General features: G+C 31.1%; 1 protein-coding gene across 3 annotated transcripts; it reads left to right on the top strand.

The window, feature by feature from the left end:
• Positions 1 to 5,026: 5,026 nt before the first annotated feature.
• Positions 5,027 to 17,674, top strand: l(3)neo43 (cytochrome c oxidase assembly protein COX16 homolog l(3)neo43). 3 transcript variants are annotated; one of them, XM_075364616.1, is made up of 3 exons: positions 5,027 to 5,185; positions 10,514 to 10,628; positions 16,688 to 17,674. In XM_075364616.1, the coding sequence occupies exons 1-3, from the start codon at positions 5,043 to 5,045 to the stop codon at positions 16,745 to 16,747; spliced, it is 318 nt and encodes a 105-aa protein (XP_075220731.1). In that variant the 5' UTR covers positions 5,027 to 5,042; the 3' UTR covers positions 16,748 to 17,674. The 3 variants fall into 3 exon arrangements, with proteins under 3 accessions (XP_075220731.1, XP_075220711.1, XP_075220721.1); XM_075364596.1 differs by lacking the exon at positions 10,514 to 10,628; XM_075364606.1 differs by lacking the exons at positions 5,027 to 5,185; positions 10,514 to 10,628 and adding an exon at positions 12,786 to 12,967.
• The last annotated feature ends 3,077 nt before the right edge of the window (positions 17,675 to 20,751 follow it).

Below are 20,751 nucleotides of genomic sequence, written 5' to 3'. Positions count from 1 at the left end.
ATGTTGTCAGAAATATAAAATATCAAAATAAATTAAAACACTTAAGAAGAAGTTAGTTCTAATGTGTTTTGATTTAACACTTGACTAAGTTTTATCGTCTAGGTTTACCCTTAGGCCATCTTGTTTTGCTTCTTTTTTCGATCTTCCTGAAGGCCTCGATATAGAATTCAAAATATTCTGATACCTCGAAGATGGACCCTTCCAATCCTCCACAATAAATAAATAAATTAAAATAAAATAAAATAAATTACAGAGGATGTCTTGCTGTGAGCCTCAGATGACACCAGCTTATATGGTGCAGTCAGCAATGCATAAGAGTCGAGACTCAATGCACTCCCTGCTAAAGTTTGTGGGACACCTAAAGTGTTCTCCCTCTCACTTAAAGGCTTCCGAGTTTTCAGAGGCTCCATTATATGTCATCTCACACCCTTATTTTCTAAAACTTTAATTTCTTTTTCTCATTTCCCTAAATGGGGATTTTTCAATTTTAACTTTTGCTTCAGGCTTCTTTTGAATTTTGGCTTCATTTTCCTTCTCCTTGAAAGTGGTTGAAGACTCATTCCTTGGTGGAGAAGAACTCTTTTGTTTAATCATGTCTATTTTTATCATGACGGCTTTGGGCTGCTGTTTCTAGTAGTTCAATTTTTCAACTTTTGATCAATGACTCGTTCTACTAAATTTTCTAAGGCTAGCAACAGTTTTCTTTTCATCTCCTTTAGTTTGAAAGGGGCTGCAGGAGCAACAGCAACCTGTGCGCAAGATATGGCCTTTGCTGTTCTGCTATGCATGATTTTTCTCACTTCAAAGTAAATGACCTTCTGAATGCTCTTTACCTCCTGTATCACTACATTTTCCTTACATTTAGGACAGTTTTGTGTTCTTGCACTGAGATGTCTATTATAATTAACACAATTCGGAGGGTCCCTACATGGATCATCCGAGATTCCCTGCATGGGTTGCCATACGTGCAAATTTGTTTCCTCGTGCATCTCACTGCTGCATGTCCAAATTCATGACACCCAAAACACAGCAATGGTGAGTTGAACGGACAAACATCTAGCCTATGAAATCGAACCTTTATTTTTTCAGTTCATTTAGGTTTATTAAATGTCAAGATATGCTAAGCAGAGGGTACGACTTCTCCGTTTCATCATGTATTCAATCGTCAACATGCAATAACTCCCTGTCCATATAGTGCTTCTACAATTTCATCTTCTGTGAAATTAAGCAAATTGCTGCACACAACTATTCCTTTAGTGGTATTTAGTGTACCATGTTGAACAAACTCAACATCAATGAGTCCTATTTTCTACATTTTGAGTAGCCAAGATGACTCATGTCATTGACTGACTCAATAAACAATCCCATAACAGTTTTCCTTGTTTTTTAACAGGTTCTCCTGCAGCTTCTGTAATCCCTCAAGCAAAAAGACTTATCTTGGAAAAATCCCTTTCAGTTTTCTTAATTACCAAATATTTTGGCATTGTTTCATTACCTTTCAGTCAAAATTTAGTTCGATCTTTCTTCTATGCATTAGTAAACTCAACGTTCTTCCCCTCTTTTCTTGCAAAGACAAAGGCTCTTCAGGACAAGGTTTTTACGTGGGCCCTATGCCATGAAACTTGTGGAAGTAGAAGATTCCAGAATCCTATGTTTCGCCAGTTAATATGTCACATGGTGTGGGAGGAGAGATGGTTGGGCATGCCTGGATCATTGATCTTGCCTGGGTTCCCCTAGTCAAGCCCTCTAGAGCTGGTCTAGTGGTTAACTTGTCATCACTAATCAGCTGATTTTGAAGCTGAGAGTTCTAAGGTTCAAATTCAGTAAAGGTAGTTACGTTTATATGGATTTGCATTCTAGATCGTGGATACCAGTGTTCTTTGGTGGTTGGATTTCAATTAACCACACATCTCAGGAACGATTGACCTGAGGCTGTACAAGACTACACTTCATTTAAATTCATGCATATCATCCTGATTCATCCTCTGAAGTAATACCTTACAGTGGTTTCGGAGACTAAACAGAAAAAGAAAAAAGGGTTCCCCTAGTCAGTCACCTCCCACCAATTTAACCCGGGTCAGGGAATCAGGTTCTCCCTGACCCATGAAAATGACATCCCAGGGCTCGCACGTAGTAGTAAGTGCTATCAGTACTATCACTGGGTGGCAAAAGATTTTGGCAGAGCAAGCCTCAACCCAGCTCTCCCTGGAAGAGGAGTGAGCACTCCCTGTCTACAAGGAGTGTCGGCAAAAACAGATCACAGTCATGCCTCCTGCCACTGGTGTAAACAACGAAACCAAGAATCACGACCACAACCAGCTTGGACAGATCAGGGCCGCCAATCCTGTACTCTACAGGGGAACTCACAGCAAGACCATTGCTCCATTGGCCAACATAAGAGAAAGTACCATGTTGTTGGCCTCCCCAGACTTGTGTGTGGATATTACTGAATGGACGTGAGATTGGGTTTGGTCCAAGGCATTATTATATTATTCCATGGCTTACCACCAATTTTCAGTACTTCAGCCAGCCATTGTGGCAAGACTTAAAACAAAAATGGTGTCTACATTTGTACATTATTATGAAGATATAAGATGCTAACTCCCATTTGAAAAAAATCTATTACATTACATTTCGACTTCATGTTTCTCATTCCATATCTCCTACTAGGAGATATGGAATGGGGTTAACTGCTAGGATCAAATGTTATGCACTATGTAATACTCTTAACAACAATTTAATAAAAATATTTATTAAAAGGGCATCTTTTAACAAATTTCAATAACTTATACTTTAACAAAAAGAAAAGTTGAAATGAAGACTCCATGGGACTCATAATTATCTCACTTAATTGTCCTTGGAATTTACATTTGGAGAGGAGTTCACATTTTAATTTGTCTATTTAATAAAAGAAATTAATTTTTGGACTTTGAATCAACACAGATCAATTTTTGCCATTCTTTCATTTAACTGTATTTGTATGGTATGAGATTGAGGTCATTTGCTTTTTACCTAAAGATTCAATAATTAATAAAGTTTTGTTATTGTAGTCTAGTTCTTGTCAGTTCAAAGTTAAGTAGTCTTCTTCAGTAATATAGAGTGAAGCATAGGGTTCGCACTTTCGTGAACACAGTAAAATAGTTATGAGTGCTGAGAAGTAAGACAGAAGAGTGAAGATCTCCAAAGCCAAACCAATCTCCAAAGCAAACAGAAAATCTTTCCCCTGCATGGTGAGGACATATGTATGTATCTTGGCCTGTTTTTTTGCTTGATATCTCCAGACTGGATGGATTGATTTAGATGAAATTTAGTATGCTGATTTTTGTATAAAGGGCATTGAAGCAATTTAATTTTGGTATAATTGGTGAAGAAGACGGAAGAAAATGGTCCTTATGAGTCCTGCACCTCAAAATCTTTCTCAAGGTAAAATAAATTTTTGACATAATTTAATGCCCTCTTAGGAAACTAAGACACTTACAGATAGTGTTTGTTCTTATTCAAATCTTATGAAGGGATGGGGACAAAAACCTTTTTTTGTCATTTCTGAACTTTTTAAGCTCACATTTTATAATAATTAGAAGATTCCATTACATCAGTTCATCGCCTTGCTTATGTATTTGGACAATTTTATTCAGGAATGGCCAATAATAAGTTTTTTCATCAGTTATCATTTTGCTTGAAATCATTAGACTGGATTGATTTTTTGAAATTTTATATAACATTTAAATATAGGTCATTGGTATCATTTAGTTTTGGTTACAATTCTGGCAGTTTTTTTAATTTTAAAGTATTCTTATATTTTTTCCTTATATAGTTAAAATATCCCCAGAAACTTAGATTTTTAAAAACGCCTATATTTCTTTCACACCATCCTTTTTAGTTAATTACTCTTCTGATTGAACCAAAATCTATTTTTAGATATTTGCAACTGTCATTAGTTCCAAAACATCTACACCAGCTTCTACCTTTCTTATCATATGTATGAGAGTGTCATAACCTCTCTTTTGCCATCTACGAACTAAATTTGTTAAGCCCTCCAACTCATAACATTTTTTTTTACACCAATTGGTATTCAACCTTTCCATATTACTATGTCCCTTAAATCAGACCTCCTTTTTAAAGTTTGAAATCAAATAATCAGAAATATCATTGGTTTTAATTATTAATAATATTAAACAATCAGAGCTTAAAACAAAATCAGATACCTCCAAATCACTTATAAATTAAAATAGTTATAATTAATCCACATTAGTCCATTACTAAGCATTCATTCATTCTGAAAAGTCCAGTTACATGGGTTATCATACTCTGATTATTTACCACAAAATAAAGTGAATTTTATTATATCAACTAGCTTTCTCCTTCCTAAATCTTTTAATATATCTCTAATAATCCTTCTGCCTTCAAGTGTAAAAACTAGAAAAGAACATCCTCTACCAACTGATTTACATCACCTATATAAGTATAAAAATTGCTCCCTAGAATTAATGAAAATGAAACAAGCAGTTTTTTTTATCTCCTAAAAGGAGGCTAAACTGTAAAAAAAGTAATAGTTATAAAAAGACTTATATCGTCTTTCAGTAGGTTTATGAGTTTTTTCTTTTATAATATTGGATCGATAATGTCCCCAGAGCAGCTTGCATAACCCACCGGGTTTGTCTAGTGGTGAACGCGTCTTCCCAAATCAGCTGATTTGGAAGTCGACAGTTGCAGCATTCAAGTCGTAGTAAAGTCAGTTATTTTTACACGAATTTGAATACTATATAGTGGATACCGGTGTTCTTTGGTGGTTGGGTTTCAATTAACCACACATTTCAGGAATGGTCGAACTGAGACTGCCCAATACTACACTTCATTTACACTCATATCTTCATTCATCCTCTGAACATACATATCTTCATTCATCCTTTGAAGTATTATCTGAACGGTAATTATCTAAGGCTAAGCAAGAAAAAGAAAGCTGGCATGTTCGGGTTCATCTCGATTGCCATCGATAGATCGATTTACAACACATCGATACGCCATTTTTATGTATACTCTGTATGATAAAACATGCGTGTATGAGATTAACTATAATGGTTAGTTTTAATAAATTATCGAGTAACACTTTTTTTAAACACGGGCTTCCTTTTTTAATTATTGTTGTAGGAGGTTCATTTGCTCTTAAACAATTTTCATCGTTAAGGTATTGTTATTTTGCTTCTTATTTTTGTAATCTTCAATTGTTATTCGTAATTCTGTTTTGAAGTTTGGCAAAATTAAAGGATTAGATCGTGAAATGTTTGTAAATAAGTAAACAAGTATGCTGCATTTGCCTTTAGTATAAAAATAAGTAATTTAAGATACAATTCAATCTAAATGCTTGGAAATAGGGTTTCAGAATGTTTTGGAGTAATTACGCAATTTCTGTTATCAGTTATGTAATGTTGGTAATTATGTTCTCAAGAAATCCATTTAGTGTGTGGTCAAACAGTAAATTTGCTTTGTAATTGTGTAATATATTTTTCTCGCCAGGGTTGAAATGAGTGAATACAAATTTAAATTGACCATGGTATTATGAGTGAAACAGTTTGGGAATGAAAATTGTTAAAACTCTTGAAATTTTATTTGTCAAAGGAAAAATTTATAAAACGAAAAATATACTAAAAGCTTTTTAGAGCTTTTAATTCCACCAAAAAAATATCATCCAAACCCATTGCACCATTACCATAAAGGTACACACTTAACATAGCTGCAACATAACCATATCATATGTTGATTGGCCTAGTGTGGATGGTGATTTGTTTAATGCTTTGCAAGATAAGCAAGACTGTCATGATAAGATGAATTTTTAGTTCCATGTTGTTATATGGTTATGATTAAAATTCACAATAGTTTTTAAAAACAGTTCTTGTTTTTAAAATGGTTTTTACACTAAACTAGTGTTATCTAGGACTCGAAGTAGAAAGTATAACAATTCTTTCAGTTTGGCTCAAATTATTAGATTGAGAAAAAGTATATTTTCTGTTACTGTTGCCGTTATATTTTTTATCTTTGAAGATTTCATATTACCTGAATTAGTTTTTTTTTTTTTTTATTGGACAATGACAGTATTTTAGCCGTGCAGTGAAATTATCTTTGTTGAAAATTACCTTGTACTTAACATTTTGCTCAAGTTAATTTTTATGAGGAAAATATATAAATTATACACTCTGCTTACAATTTTATATTTCCTGTTGTTTTTTATCATATTATTTAATGATTTGTTGGTATTTTTGCAAGTTTTATTTATTTAATTTCACCATCTAACTGTAAATTTAGATTCACAATATAAATTTAAATGTGTTTTTTTGAATGGTAGTAGTTGAATAGGTTATGTATTTTTGAATCACATGTTGAATCACAAAAAAGACTATTCCCTACATTAGTATAAAAATTCAGTAATTTATAATTTTACTGTAATTACATTTTTCCAATCAATCTTATACTACTATTTTATTTAATTATTCTGGGTTTTTCCCAAAAACTGAAGAAAGAAATTTACTAGAGTATTTTTTAATATAATGCTACTTACTGCTAGAGTAATGTACACAAAATAATTTTTAAAATGTGCCATATTAACTATAACTAATCTCTCATTGTTCTTACCCAATTTGTGTATTTTTAAACAAATTATTTTCCAAATATCAATTACTTTTATTGTAGAAGTTGTTTTGAGTAGGAATAATAATTTCTTAAAGTATTAGAAGAAACCTAGTATTTTTGATTTGATAATCTGACTAAAAAAATCTAAGTACAATTATCAGGGCAAAAAACTGAAAAATGTAATTATTACAATGTCTGCTAGAGAAAAGCAAAAGCTTTGCATAAAGGATTGCATAGATGTCAGTGTGGTATGTGACATAAAACTATATTCAAATTAATAATCTTGCATTACTATATAGCCCACTTTGGCAAAAATATTTAATATCTTTTAGTTACAAATATTAATTCAGCTAAAATATAATTGATTATTTTTATTGTTTACATTTTCTTACTCGCATTATCAAAATAAGCACATTTTCATGTTCGTTTCCTTTATCTAACATTTGACTGAAATAGCTGTTTCTTAAAAATGATGCCTACATTTGGTGAGAACAATGGGAACAAGTAAGTTAGTAAACAGCATTAATAATGTATATATATATATATATATATTTTTTTTTTTTTCATATATTTAAGTTGAAGTTTATTTACATTAAAAGTAGGGAAAAGGGCTTTTTTCATTAATGATCTTTTTTTGATTTCAGTAATAAAATGAAATTGCATAGGGTAAGGAAAAATTTATTAGGAAATAAAATAAGACCAAGCCAATGGTTTTTATCATTACTAAAAAATCTGATGTGGGCACTACATGACTTCCTTGTACGCCTTTAAATTACATATATTCGTTTTAAAATGAAAAATACATTTAATTCTGTTTCATTAATAACGTTTGATATTTTTTTTTTATTATTGGAATATTTTTTATCATAACATTTTTTACAATCAGAGGTTAACAATAATTGTTAACAAATCAATTTATTTAAATAAAAAAATAAAAAGGAGATGAAGTTTGATTTGATCTGATGTGCCCCTTCTAATATCCAAATATTTCGTTAGTTAAAATTTCATTTGACTATAACTCGGGAACCAGTGAAAATAAGTAGCACTTATGATATATCATTGAAAGGCTCTCAATGAGGGTTTACTAGTGCACTTTAGAAAAAGTCCAAAATCAAAATCTTTTTTTGGATTTTGGGCTTTTTTTGGACACTTTTAGTTCAGTCGATTGCAGTCAAAAAGGGAGGTGCATAACTAGATGTTACAACAGTTCTAAATCCAAAATTTCAACATCGTACGGCAAATAATTTTTGAGTTATGTGAGATACATACATATGTACGGACGTTAAAACTAGTCAGAAGACTAGTGTGAAACTAGTCAAAATTGATTTCCATTGAAATGAAAACCAAAATTTCTGACGATCACAATACTTCCTTTACTTCATACAAGGAACTAAAAATGAGTTTTGTTAATCCTCAGTTTTAAATACAAAATCATAGTGTGCCAGAGTTACATAAACTACCTTAAATTTCAAAGGACATTTTTAAAAAGTATATTTTACATTTTATTTGTTTCTACTACTCCAAAGACAGTGGATGTGGCCATGCAATTAATATATTACTGTATTTATAACCATAAATATTTATTTTATTCTTTTGTTTATTTTATTTAAATTATTTTTATGAATGATTGTAATGAAGCTTACCCTAGTTTAAGACATAACTGACTGGTGTATTATTTAGCTTACTTCAGTATAATTTGGTAGTTCGTCAACCAGAGGAAGGCAATCTCTGGAACTTACAGTTTATAACTGCTTTAATATTTAAAGCATCTTGCAAATGAGACACCAGTTACCCGAAATCAAAGGATTAAATCCAGCCTTTTCTGGCTTTAACCTAGAAAAGGCTGGGCCTGAAATCTATAAAAGTAAATAGATTTTCTATATGTGTGTCCTTTTTGTTTATTATCTTTCCTGATTTTACCCAAGATACTTAGAATGAGTCACAGAAATTCCACTATAAATATGGTTTTTCCACTATATATAATTCCACTATATATATATTTATAGTCCACTAATAAAATGGAATTTCTAAGTTGCTTTACAAATGTTAAAATTCTTATATAGTCCAATAGTAAACTGGAATTCTAAGTTACTTTACAAATGTATTACGCTGTACATTTTATGCTAGTGAGTAACTGATTATCCACTAGTGCTGTATTGCTGTCTGTTTTTTAAAAATATTATGTATTTATAATTGTCTGCAGAGCCCAACGTCGTACCAAGATTAAATCAATTGTTTGAGTGGGAAACTGAAATGATGCAACATTAATAGGTACTTTCATTAATTTAGATAATTCAGAAAAAAAATTACCTTCACTACTACCTAAATACTTAAAGTAAATTAAACCTTCTACATACAGTGTTTTAATAATGTAGCTTTAAATATCACTCATATGCAAAATGATTGATCCACTGATACCCAAAATGTGGATGTCACTTATCTCCAATAGTCCAAATCAAACCTTTCTTTATAGCTAAAATGAGATCACCACTGATTCTAAAAAAAAAACTTAGTTTTAACATCCACAAAAAAAAAATATATTCTTAAAAAATGAGTTGATCTTGGCAAGGGATCGATCAGTAATGCAGGATCTTGCTGAAAAAAGTCATGCATATCTTAATAATTAATTTTTCTGGAAATTTAAATTAAACAGTTTATTTCAGCCTCTAACTATTAACAGAATGCATTTTTGTACATAAATGACTCAAAATTAGCTGTCATCGCTAAGTCATGGTTTTACTGATATCTTAACAAGAAAATGTTCCTTACCCTATCTTAGTCTTTAATTCTTGTTGTTGTTGTTCATCTCTTGTTGAGACTTAAAGATTTAGTTCAATCATTTCTCAAAATATTGGTTAAAGCCCATTTCATCTTCCCTAATTTGAATAAAATATCATTCACTTTCAATATTCTTAATATATACCAAGTGGCCCAAAAGTATGTATTCATTATAGTTTCTTTCTGTCGTATATTGATATTTGTTTAATGTGTTTAATATCTTAAGTACTCGTAATGTCTTTCATCAACATTGCTGTATTCCTCAAACCTGTCCAAAACAGTTAATATACAACACGGATTCCAATCTGCATCATTGTTCATAAACAGTTCAATGTAGAAATTTTATAATTCACTGCTTGTAAGTGTGATAAAAGAGATTTTTTTAAAATTCATATATCCTTATCATTTTTATAGTTGATTGTACCTGAAATTCAGTATGTTCAGTTTGATCTTTGCTTGAATTTATTAATCATAATTTTGCACTATGAGTTACATTAGAAAACCGTTAAACTGCCTAAATAATTGTTTAATGATACAAAAAAAATCCTTTAAAAATTATAGGCAGTTTTTATATTGTGTTGATGAAATGAAAATAATAATATTTTGTCTTAACACTTGCCTTTTTTGTGAGAGTGATGCGTTTAATTCACCTTAAACACAAGAAGCACCAGTCAGTCTCATTTGCTAAAAGAAACAATATTCACTGTATAGCCACTTCCTTTGGTGAATTGAATATTATTAAATTTACTTTGTTACTTTATGAAAGGTAGAAGAATCCTAAACATGTCTTGTCATTTTTAGGGTTCATTATCTCCTGAATTTTAATGACCTTGACATAGTGATGTGCTAAGGATATTCAGTTAAATGAAATCCAAGTAGAAAGCTACACGAGTCCTTTTTCTCCCTAGCATGTCTGGCATTTCATAAGGGTTGTTATTCTTGTAAACAGCTATGCTTTTTTTTTGGAAGTGACATGTCACTTTTCAAGTAATCCACAACAAATTGTTTGATTATGTTGTGTAATGGACAGATTAAAATAAATTATTCCAAAATCTAGAATTAAAAAAAAGTTTTATTTTTATCACTTATATTTTACATTTTTGTTCATCAGATATCAGTTTTCAAGAAATGAAAAAATATCACCTGAGGAACAGAAGGAACTTGATAAAATGTTCTTAAAGCCATCCGAGTACAATATAGAAACAGAATATGAAAAACTTAAACAGGTAATATGGAACTAAAATTTGCATTATTGATTAGTAAATTTTACTAATGTGTCACCATGTCTATATATATATATATATATATATATATATATACATATATACAAGCACCGCGTGTGTGTTTAATGTCAACATGTGTTTAACACATGTTGATATGTGTTAATGTCAACTTATGCTTTAGATAAAAACAAGTTTATTTGTAATTTAATATGTTTGGCTTTAACCATTTAAAGAATGAACTGCCTTTGTGAACAATTGGATTTTCTAAAAAAAATTGACAGTTTTTTTTTAATCCAACTACAATTGTAGCAGGATATGAGGGTCTTTCAATAATTCCTTAGAAAAAGAGAGAAAAACAAATTATTTTGTGTAGGTTTTTTTCTATATTTCAACATAATCTTCTTTTAACTCTATACACTTTTACAAGCGTTTCTCCAAGTTCTTTAAGCTGTCCAAAAAGTAGGATTTCAGAAGGTCCTCAAAATAAGCATCTGTTTGGGTGGTGACCTCCTCGTTTGACGTGAACCGTTGCCCTAAGAGCCATTTTTTCAAGTTTGGAAATAAAAAAAATCACTGGGGGCCAAATACAGTGAATAGGGTGGATGATGTAATAATTTGAACTTTAATTCCATAATTTTGGCCATCGAATCTGCGCAGGTGTACATTGGCTTGATGGAAGAGGTTTATGAGGATATTTTTTTCTTGATATTTTTTTCTTCACTCAACCGGCCCAATAACACAATAACAATGCATAATACTCTAGTAATTACTGTAGATTATACCGTGTGTAACCCAAAAAACCATGACCATCACCTTGCCGGCCGATTTCACAGTCTTTGCTTTCTTCGGAGCTCATTCACCTTCAAAAACCCACCGTTTTGACTGTTCCTTTGTCTCTGGAACATAATAATGTATCCATGTTTCATCCACACTTATGTATCAACGTAGAAACTTGTCAGAATTGCAATGGAAAAGCACCAAAACAGCCTCAGAGTCGACCACATGATTGCATTTATTCTCCACTGAGAGCAAACACGGCACCCATTTTGCAGAAATTTCTTTCGTGCCACATTGAAAACACTGCACCTTGTGATATGCCTGTGGCCTCAATTATTGCACGCACTTTGATTTGTCGATCACTCAAAACCATATTGTGAATTTTGTCAATCTTTTTGGGGGTGGTCACTTCCACTGGATGTCCTGAATGATGTTCATCTTTTGTGGATGTACGGCCATGTTTAAACTCATTACCCAGTTGTAAAAAGTTGCAAACACAGGAGCAGATGTGCCATGAACTTTTTTCATTTTTCTAAATAAACAGTAGCTTGTTGCTTCAATCAACTATGACAATGAAACCACATGATGGATACAGCTGAAACTTTAACTGCACTCTAGCGACAAATGATGCTTATTAAAAGCAAACCATTTTCTATACTACGAGCGTCATCTCTTGGATTTTCGACCCTCGTAGTATGTTTCTGTTCATTAACTTTAGATTTTAATATATTATGAAACTGATATCAGATAAAATAATTAGTAGAAGTGATTACATACTATTTAGTGTATTATGTAGTATGCATAAGAGTATACAAAGATGACAGTACTTGAAATTTTTGTCATTAGTTTTAAGTACAGTAACAAAAAAAGATGTATGTTTTTCAGTAAATATATTCACATAATTTACAATGTGTTTAAAAAAAATTTCAGCTTTAATTGGGAGTCAGTGGATTTTACTTCATTATTAAATAAATAATATATGAGTTTGACTGCAATGCTGGCTTTTTTCACAGTCAACAATTTTAGTCTAACATAACTTAACAGGTTAACTGGCGATCACTCCAATTGGAGTGCATTGGCTATGTTTGATAACGCCATCCGCTTAGATCGGATTGGCCATCCCACATTTTGTTTCCTACCTTATTCTGTCATCAGCATTGTGTGTAGAGTTGTTAATATCTGGGATCCTTATTGAATAACTGTTTTTATTATTGTTTAACATAATTTCATGATTTTCTTTCCAAATTCGTTACATTGTGTTTGTGAAAATGAGTAACAATTTGGGACTTTCATTGAATACACACAATCTTTCTTTTTCAAATAAAAGGTTAAGTGACACTGAGTTATTGCTTTATTTACAAGATAATGGCAGTGGCAGTAACAATTGGAATCCTGATACTGATCTTGATACTGATTTTAATCTTCAAAAGTATCTTCAAAGTATAAATACTGATAATGAAGACAATACCCCATTCATTTCTGTTTCACCAGCAGTTTTCTAGCACCTTTAGTTTCTACTGCTTCTGTGGCTCAAACATCAGACAAAATAATATGGCAAAACACAGGTATGTTACAAAAATTTTAATTTACAGAACAGCGAATTCTGGTGTCTATTCCTGAAGAAGGTAAACCAATAGAATTTTCCCAATTAATTATAGATGATGATTTTTTACAATCAGTTAACTGAGCAAATGGAAATGCTGTTTGGTTATTAATACACCTGGTAATGAATGAACATTCTCGTATACTACTCGGTGGAAAAGCATAACACTGAGGAAATAGATTTTTCTAGGTATATTACTTTATACTGGGACAATTTCTTTGAATCATCTCAACGACTACTGGAAAACAGACCCCTGTTATTTAATATTCCAGTATTTAGAAAGTGCACATCAAGGACTCAATTTCTTCTCATTTTTCAATGCCTTTATTTTACATAATCTGAGAAAGCTCTCAGTGACTACCTGGGGAAAATATGGCCTGTCATAGATTTTTATAAATCAAAATGAAAACTATATATTATCCGGGTAGAGAACTGTCAATAGGTAAAGCAACAGTGCTTTGGCGAGGTCGTCTACAATTTAAACAATATATAAAAAATAAATGCCATAAGTACGGGTTAAAACTATTTATTTAAAAATTTCAGTGGAAGATAGAAAATTTCAAAAATTTATGCATGTCTTCCGATGTTTGTAGCAGTGTGGGACATATGGAAAAAATTATATGTCACTTACTTGAAGGTAAGTTAGGTGAAGGACACAGTGTAACTAGATAATTATTACAATAGTGTTAATTTAGCAATTAAATTATTGGACCAAAATACATATTGTACTGGAACTTTGCAGGCTAACAGAAAAAATAATCCTGAGGAAATAATGGCTGCCAAATTGAATAGAGGAGAAAACAAATCGATGTTTTTTGAATGGTCAAAATTTCATGTAAACAGAAACCGTGAACGTACTGGGAATTTATCACTATGTTCAATTAATATGAAACACATTTCTCTTTAACATGTCTGTCAGTCTGCGCTTTCAGCTGTTCAGTAATGAGAGTAGAACGTCCTGAGCATTGCTAGTCAAACAGGTGTTCTCCCTGTAGTAAATAAATGGCACCATCTCCTTATGTTTCCTTCATTCATTACACAGTCACCATACATGGCAGTAATTTGGTAATGAATACACAGGACGAATATATTGTGCATTCAAAAAACATATGACCAATTGAACCTCACAGTCGGCAGGATATTTAATTTTTTTATTCATTACAAAACACACAATCACTTTTTGTCATAGTACAGCTACAAAATTATAACAGCTAGCAAAAAGACAACCGAGACCAGCTGGCCTTAACCCATTGTTGTGAGTGAAGATGTACGCATGTGATGTGCAAACAATTCTTACTTTCTGGATGACCATATTATAGTATCCTGGATCTCCCTCATCTGCTTCCGGCCAATCTTGAATTTTTTCTGTGGTTTGACTCAGTTCTTCCAACATCAAAATCATTCTTCAGAATCATGTTCCTCCCATCTTTCCTAACTGACTTCATTATCAAAGAAAACTATTCCATTTAATTATATTAAACAGTTTGGTGAAATGTGAAGTGGTTAAAAGTAATTAAACATTTAACAACTTGTTTAAATACTGTAACTTTTTCTTCCAAAGTACCTTTTGAAGCTATTAGTTCCAAAGGGGAGAAAATCTTTAATTATACAATTATTGGTAACTCTATTGAAAAAATTAGCTTTAAAAGGTACTTCAAAAGAAAATGTTTCAATATTTTGAAAGTGAGTATTTAAAAATCTGCCTATTTTTTAACAACACTCATCAAAGACATAGAGTATAGTTTATAACACTGAATCTCAAAGACATATAAATAACCAGTTTTGGTAAAAGGGGGAAGCTAACTAACTACAAGTAGAAATAGAACATTCATTTCCTTATTATAAATTAATCTAATGTTATGAACTTATCAATAACTATTTATAAAATCAAAAATACTGAAGAGTTGCCCGTAAAGTCCAAAATACAAAGAGGTATCTTATATTGAGAATTTACTGTATTACTTTACGTAAAAAGGGGTTTTATACAAAGATAAAATCATTCATATTCCTTTTATTAATATGTTATTATTGGTGTACTATATGGATTACATAATGATTTTCAAAAAAAAAAATGATTAACAATTTTTTTTCCAAAAAAAAAATACCAACCTAAATATACTTAATATAAATAAAGATATATTAAATATAAATAATTGTAAGAAATGTATTTAGTGTTTTATTATGCAAGTTGAAGTTTATGAAAGCTAGAAAATTCAGCCATAAAAAAGTGTTTGAGACCAATTGTGAACCCAAGCACACATGTTGCACTGTTTTATATTACTAGAACAGGTTAAAAAGTATCATTGAGTGTGGTCAATTTCTTAAAAATTAAAAAAAAAGAAATTTTGGGTTGCTTGACACTAAGAAATCTGATTTTTTTGGTTTATACTATTCTTCACATATTTGAAAAGTTTAAAATGAATATCTTTTAGGTTTCATAAGAAACCTAAAAGATTTCACAAGAAAGCTACGTATTGTAATGGGTATCATGATTTGATTTCTGGAAAATTTTGACATATCTTCACGTTTTACATCTCCCAGACCCCAAAACCACCATCAGTTCAAAAGTTTATATACACATTTGTATATATATATTTCACTTTCTTGTGGACACGATAACTGCTGTAATTTTCTGCCATCATTTTCAAATTGATGCATAAAATAAAACAACCCAAAATCTTGGTTGAGTTTGTTAATAGGCAAAATCAGACCATAGGGGTGCCAATAGGAGGACTTTTTCGAAGAAAAATATTGCTATAACTATCCTATTAAGTAAAATATGGAATTTATTTAAAGTTCCTACTTTAGATAAGGGCCTGAATCTTATCTAAGTAAAGTTTTTTGATATCACCAACCACTGGGCCAGAGGGTGGAAAAAATAGGATTTCAAAGACAAAAATATCATACCTCCCTTAATAGGCACAATATTACATCTGTTTAAAGTAGTCATTAGTCCTCTAAACATCACTTAAAACTTTTGTCTGAAACAATTTTTGATATGACCAACCCTTATGGCAAGGGATGACCAAAATGTTGCTGGAATTGTAAGAAGATGGGGCTTGTCATATGCTAAACATGTGAAACTTTTTTCACATGCAACCATTGTTGTATCGAGTAAATTTGAGTTTTTCTTAACTTTAAGGTAGAAATCTTTTTTATCTCTTAGCACTAGTGAAATCTACCTCTGCCTTCCAGCATGCTGAAAGCAATTTTTATTCCAGTTTCTGTATTGGTCACTTACCTCTTTTTTCATACAATTTTTTTTCAAATTAATGTAGTTAACCGTAATGTAAATATCTTATCTATTTTTTTGTTGCATAAACATAGTTTAAATTTTTTTTCAGAAAGTAAAGAGCTCTAAGATTGCTTATAGATAATTTTTACTTAAAAGCGAAAAATTAATATAAAATTTTAGATTTTGCTGTTATTACTTAGCAGTTAATTTTAAGTAATTTATTTAATTACACTCATTGCCATCAATTTATAATATAATACATGATGATTTACTGTGTTTATTGTATCTATGGAATTATTTATTTTGGGTTAATAATACATTTTAATTTTTATGTTAATAAGTTATTAGTACAGTATTATATCTTTGAACATGCTAGACAGAAACTTTATTAAAGATGATGAATGAATATCAGTGAATTAGTAATTAAAATTGTTCTGCTCTTTTCAGATGGACATTGATAACTGGGAAAATAAAAGGATACCTCGTCCGTGGGAAGAGAACGAGTAATTTAGTAATTATTTGGTTATTTTAATATAAGTTTTTATTAGAATTTTTTTACAATGTCCTGTAATAGTGAAAATAATACAGATGGAATACTTTTTGATCAAGTTGAATCAAATAAAAAAAAACTCGTGTCAGAAGAATGGCTGTTCATTGACAAAACTGAAAGTAATGTTGTATTATTAGCTGAAAATATTCACAATAATTACCAGGAGTCTGAAAAACTGCATTCAAATCAAGTACTTTCAAAACTTAAACCATATGTTCCATTAGGTATTGAAGAAATATCTGTTACAACTAATTTAGAAATGTGGAGTAATCGTAATGTACGGCTCACTGGAGTTTTAAAATTTGATGAAATCATTAATGACTATTATTTAGAAAGTATTAATGAGCCAGATGGAATTTACAGAGTACTGGTTGACTTTAAACATGTTGAATATTTGCCATTGTTAAATGAACGTATTCAGGTATTTGGAGAAATTATGGTAAATTATTATAAAAATTATGACAGCTTGAAACCAGTAATTAATGTTTTATTCTTTAGAAATATGGAATCTGGTGATTTAATACAACATTTAGAAGCTGTGGAAACAATGAGGCCATTTATACCATTTTTTATTAAAAATGAATGTAAATCAACAAAGGATGATTTTTAGATGATTATTGTTCTATGGCCATAATAATGGTAGCGTATCTACATTCATAACTTTCATATTAGTTCATAACTGTAGTATTAATTTTGATATATTTCTTGTTTACCCAAACTTATTTATTTAAAAAATAATGCAAAAAATAAAGTAATGATATATTTAAAGTTAAATTAATTTTTTGTTATGTTATTACATTGTACAGTTTTTATCAGCTTATAAAGTTTTTGTTCTAAACTGGGTGTTTAATAAATAAACTTAAGAAAGTGTGTGTGTATGTGCATGTGTGTGTGTATTTACATTAATTTTATAATATTGTTTTACCCATTCATTGAAATAGCAATAATTATACAGAGAAAAAGTATTGAAACCCCTCAACAACTTTAAAACCGTTCCAGGTAGAATACTGTAACTTTGAGTGTAGGGGTCAACTAGTTTACCTTTTGATGAGAAATATAATGTCAACCCCTTTTTGGCCCAAACAAGGCCAAAGAAGAGTTAGCCCAATGTTTGGACCAATCCTTCTAGGGGGTTTGTAAACATTTTAAATGGTAACACCCTTTGTGTGATACATCATTTTAAAGGTCTCTTTAAGACAAGAAAAATTATATAAATAAAAAGTATGATACTGTATCCAAAATGGTGGCAGGATGAAATTTGGATTTTTAATAAAATTACATTGAAATGTTAACGGAAATAAATGAATTTATAAAAATTTGATTAAATATATGTTATAGAATAAATTTACTTTGATTGTTTACTTACATTTCATTTTAATAGATGTTCGAAAGTCTCTCCTTCTTTGTTTGATAGTGTGCCAATCAGTTGTAAAAGGATGATACTGTATTATTCAATGATTTCCCAGTGATATTCTGTTGTGATTATTGAATTGTATTTTTAAATTATCAATATCTTTGAGCTTATGGTAATACATTTTAAGCAGCCCCATTAGAAAGTAATCCAATGGGGGATCTCGCTGGCCATTCTATTTGACCCCTTCGGCTAATCCATCTTCCAGGAAAAAATTCATTTAAAATAAATTTCACATACTCAAAGACTGAAATGAGGTGGTGCACCATCTTGTTAAAATTAAATGTTTTGGAAGTTAGGGGCCATAACGTTATGAATGTTTGGAATGACATGGTCAAGAAGCAAAGCCTCGTATTTCCTGTATTTAAATTTCCATCTATAAATATAGGCCCTATCAATTGTCCACCAGCAATACTTGCTCACGTATTTACATTGACTGGATACTGTGTACATGCCTTATCGATACTGGATTGATATTAATCCACAATAGTACTGTGAGGTACAAACAGTATCCAGTCAAAGTAAATTTGTGGACAGGTATTGTTGGTGGATAATTTATAGGGCCTATATTTATTAATGGAAATTTAAACCCAGGAAATACGAGGCTTTGCTTCTTGACCATATCATTCCTAACATTCAAAATGTCGTTGGCCCCAACTTCCAAAACATTTAGTTTCAACAAGATTGTGCTCCACCTCATTTCAGTCTTCGGGTATTTGAAATTTTAAATGGATTTTTTCCTGGAAGATGGATTGGCCAAAGAGGTCAAATAGAATGGCCAGCGAGATCACCCGACTTGTCACCACTGAATTACTTTCTATGAGGCTGCTTAAAATGTGTTATCATAATAAGCCCCAAGATATCGATGATTTAAAAGTATAATTTGAGAAAATCTCTAACAATTAGTTATTTGTTGCAGATTTAGGCCTCTCTGGTTTTCCCCTATTATTATTGGTCCCTGTTTCTTCAAACTGTTTGATGGTATTTTGATACTGTACCTTATGAAATAGGATTACATTTATTAAATGCTCCATTAACCAATTCACGAACTTCATTAAACAACCCAATTTTTAACACCAGAGCCCTCATCATTAAAAGTGTGACCCTCTGCTGTTCACAAACTGACATGTTGGCAGCAATGTTAGCAGGTAGCCCAGAAAAAATCAGTAAAAAAACAATTATAAAAAGGTAAATGTTCTAAATGGAATTTTACACAACAATGAAGCATACTTTCTTGTTATGAAGTGATCAGCATGATTAGGTGGCAATATTTTAATTTATTTACTCATTAAATTGGAAAAAAAAAAACAATTTTTTGGTTAAAAAATCAAAAAAGTTTTTAACTTTTAAAATAAATTTTAATTAAATTTAATACCATTTAATTTCTTTTTTATTTAATTTTATTATTTGAACTTAGTAAATTTAATAATTTTCAAAATCCAGACTCTATGCCACCATCATTTTGGGTATAGATATTATACCAACTTTTTTGTATACTATTTTTCTTGTCTTAAAAGACTTTTAAAATGATGTATCACACAAAGGGTGTTCCCATTTAAAATATTTGAGTTACAACCCCTGTGGCACCCCCCAAGAAGGGGTTAAAATTCTATTTCTCATCAAAAGATAAAGCAGTTGACCAATACTGTATCTTAAAAGTTACAGTATTCTATCAGGAACAGTTTTAAAGTTGTTGTGGGGTTTACATACTTTTGAGAAGTCCTTTGTGTAAAATTATTTTACATCCTTTTAAAAACATTAAAATCTAACCTAGTTGAAATTGTCATAATTAGAATATTATATTAATAACTGAAATTTTAATTAGTGACCTTGCCCCCTAGGTTGATATTTAAAAAAAATAAAAACCTGTTTTAATTTTAATAAGTTGGTATTAATGATAATTTTATACTGATGAAAAAGAGGTCTTCCTCAAAGTGCTTTGATTGGTAATTATCTTATCACTTATTACACTGCATCTAATGTTAAATTAATAATAAACATTTAATTTATATTAAATGTTTTAATTAAAAACTCACATGACACCTCCCCAGGACTTGACAACATTCGTCTCTGTATGCTGTCACACCTTTCTCATTCGGCATTATCACGCCTATTGAGCATTTATAATGGTTTGTTCTCTGCACAAGTCTTCCCACCTGTCTGGTCTGAAGCTGTTGTCGTACCGGTTCTTAAACCTGGTAAGGACAAATCTAGCCCCTCAAGCTACTGCCCTATCTCCTCGACTAGCGTCTTTTCCAAAGTAATGGAAAGAATGCTGAATGGTGAACCACAGGCTGGTTCTTGGAGAGACATAGCCTTTTGTTTCCAGAACAGTGTGGTTTCAGACAAGGACAATCCTCCACTGATCATTTAGTGTCATTGGAGATGGCTATTCAACACGCTTTCCTATTTCACCAGTGTCTCATCACCATCTTCTTTGATATCAGCAAGTCATGGTGGCATGCTATTCTATGCACCCTCAAAGAAAGGGGAGTCCAAGGGAATATGCTGGCTTTTCTTAAGGGTTTTTTAAATGACCGAAGTTTCCAT

Source organism: Lycorma delicatula, chromosome 1 (assembly GCF_047948215.1).
Source record: "Lycorma delicatula isolate Av1 chromosome 1, ASM4794821v1, whole genome shotgun sequence".
Classification (NCBI taxonomy): Eukaryota; Metazoa; Arthropoda; class Insecta; order Hemiptera; family Fulgoridae; genus Lycorma; species Lycorma delicatula.
The sequence above is the reverse complement of the archived record's forward strand: the minus strand, read 5'-3'. Positions and strand labels throughout refer to the sequence as shown.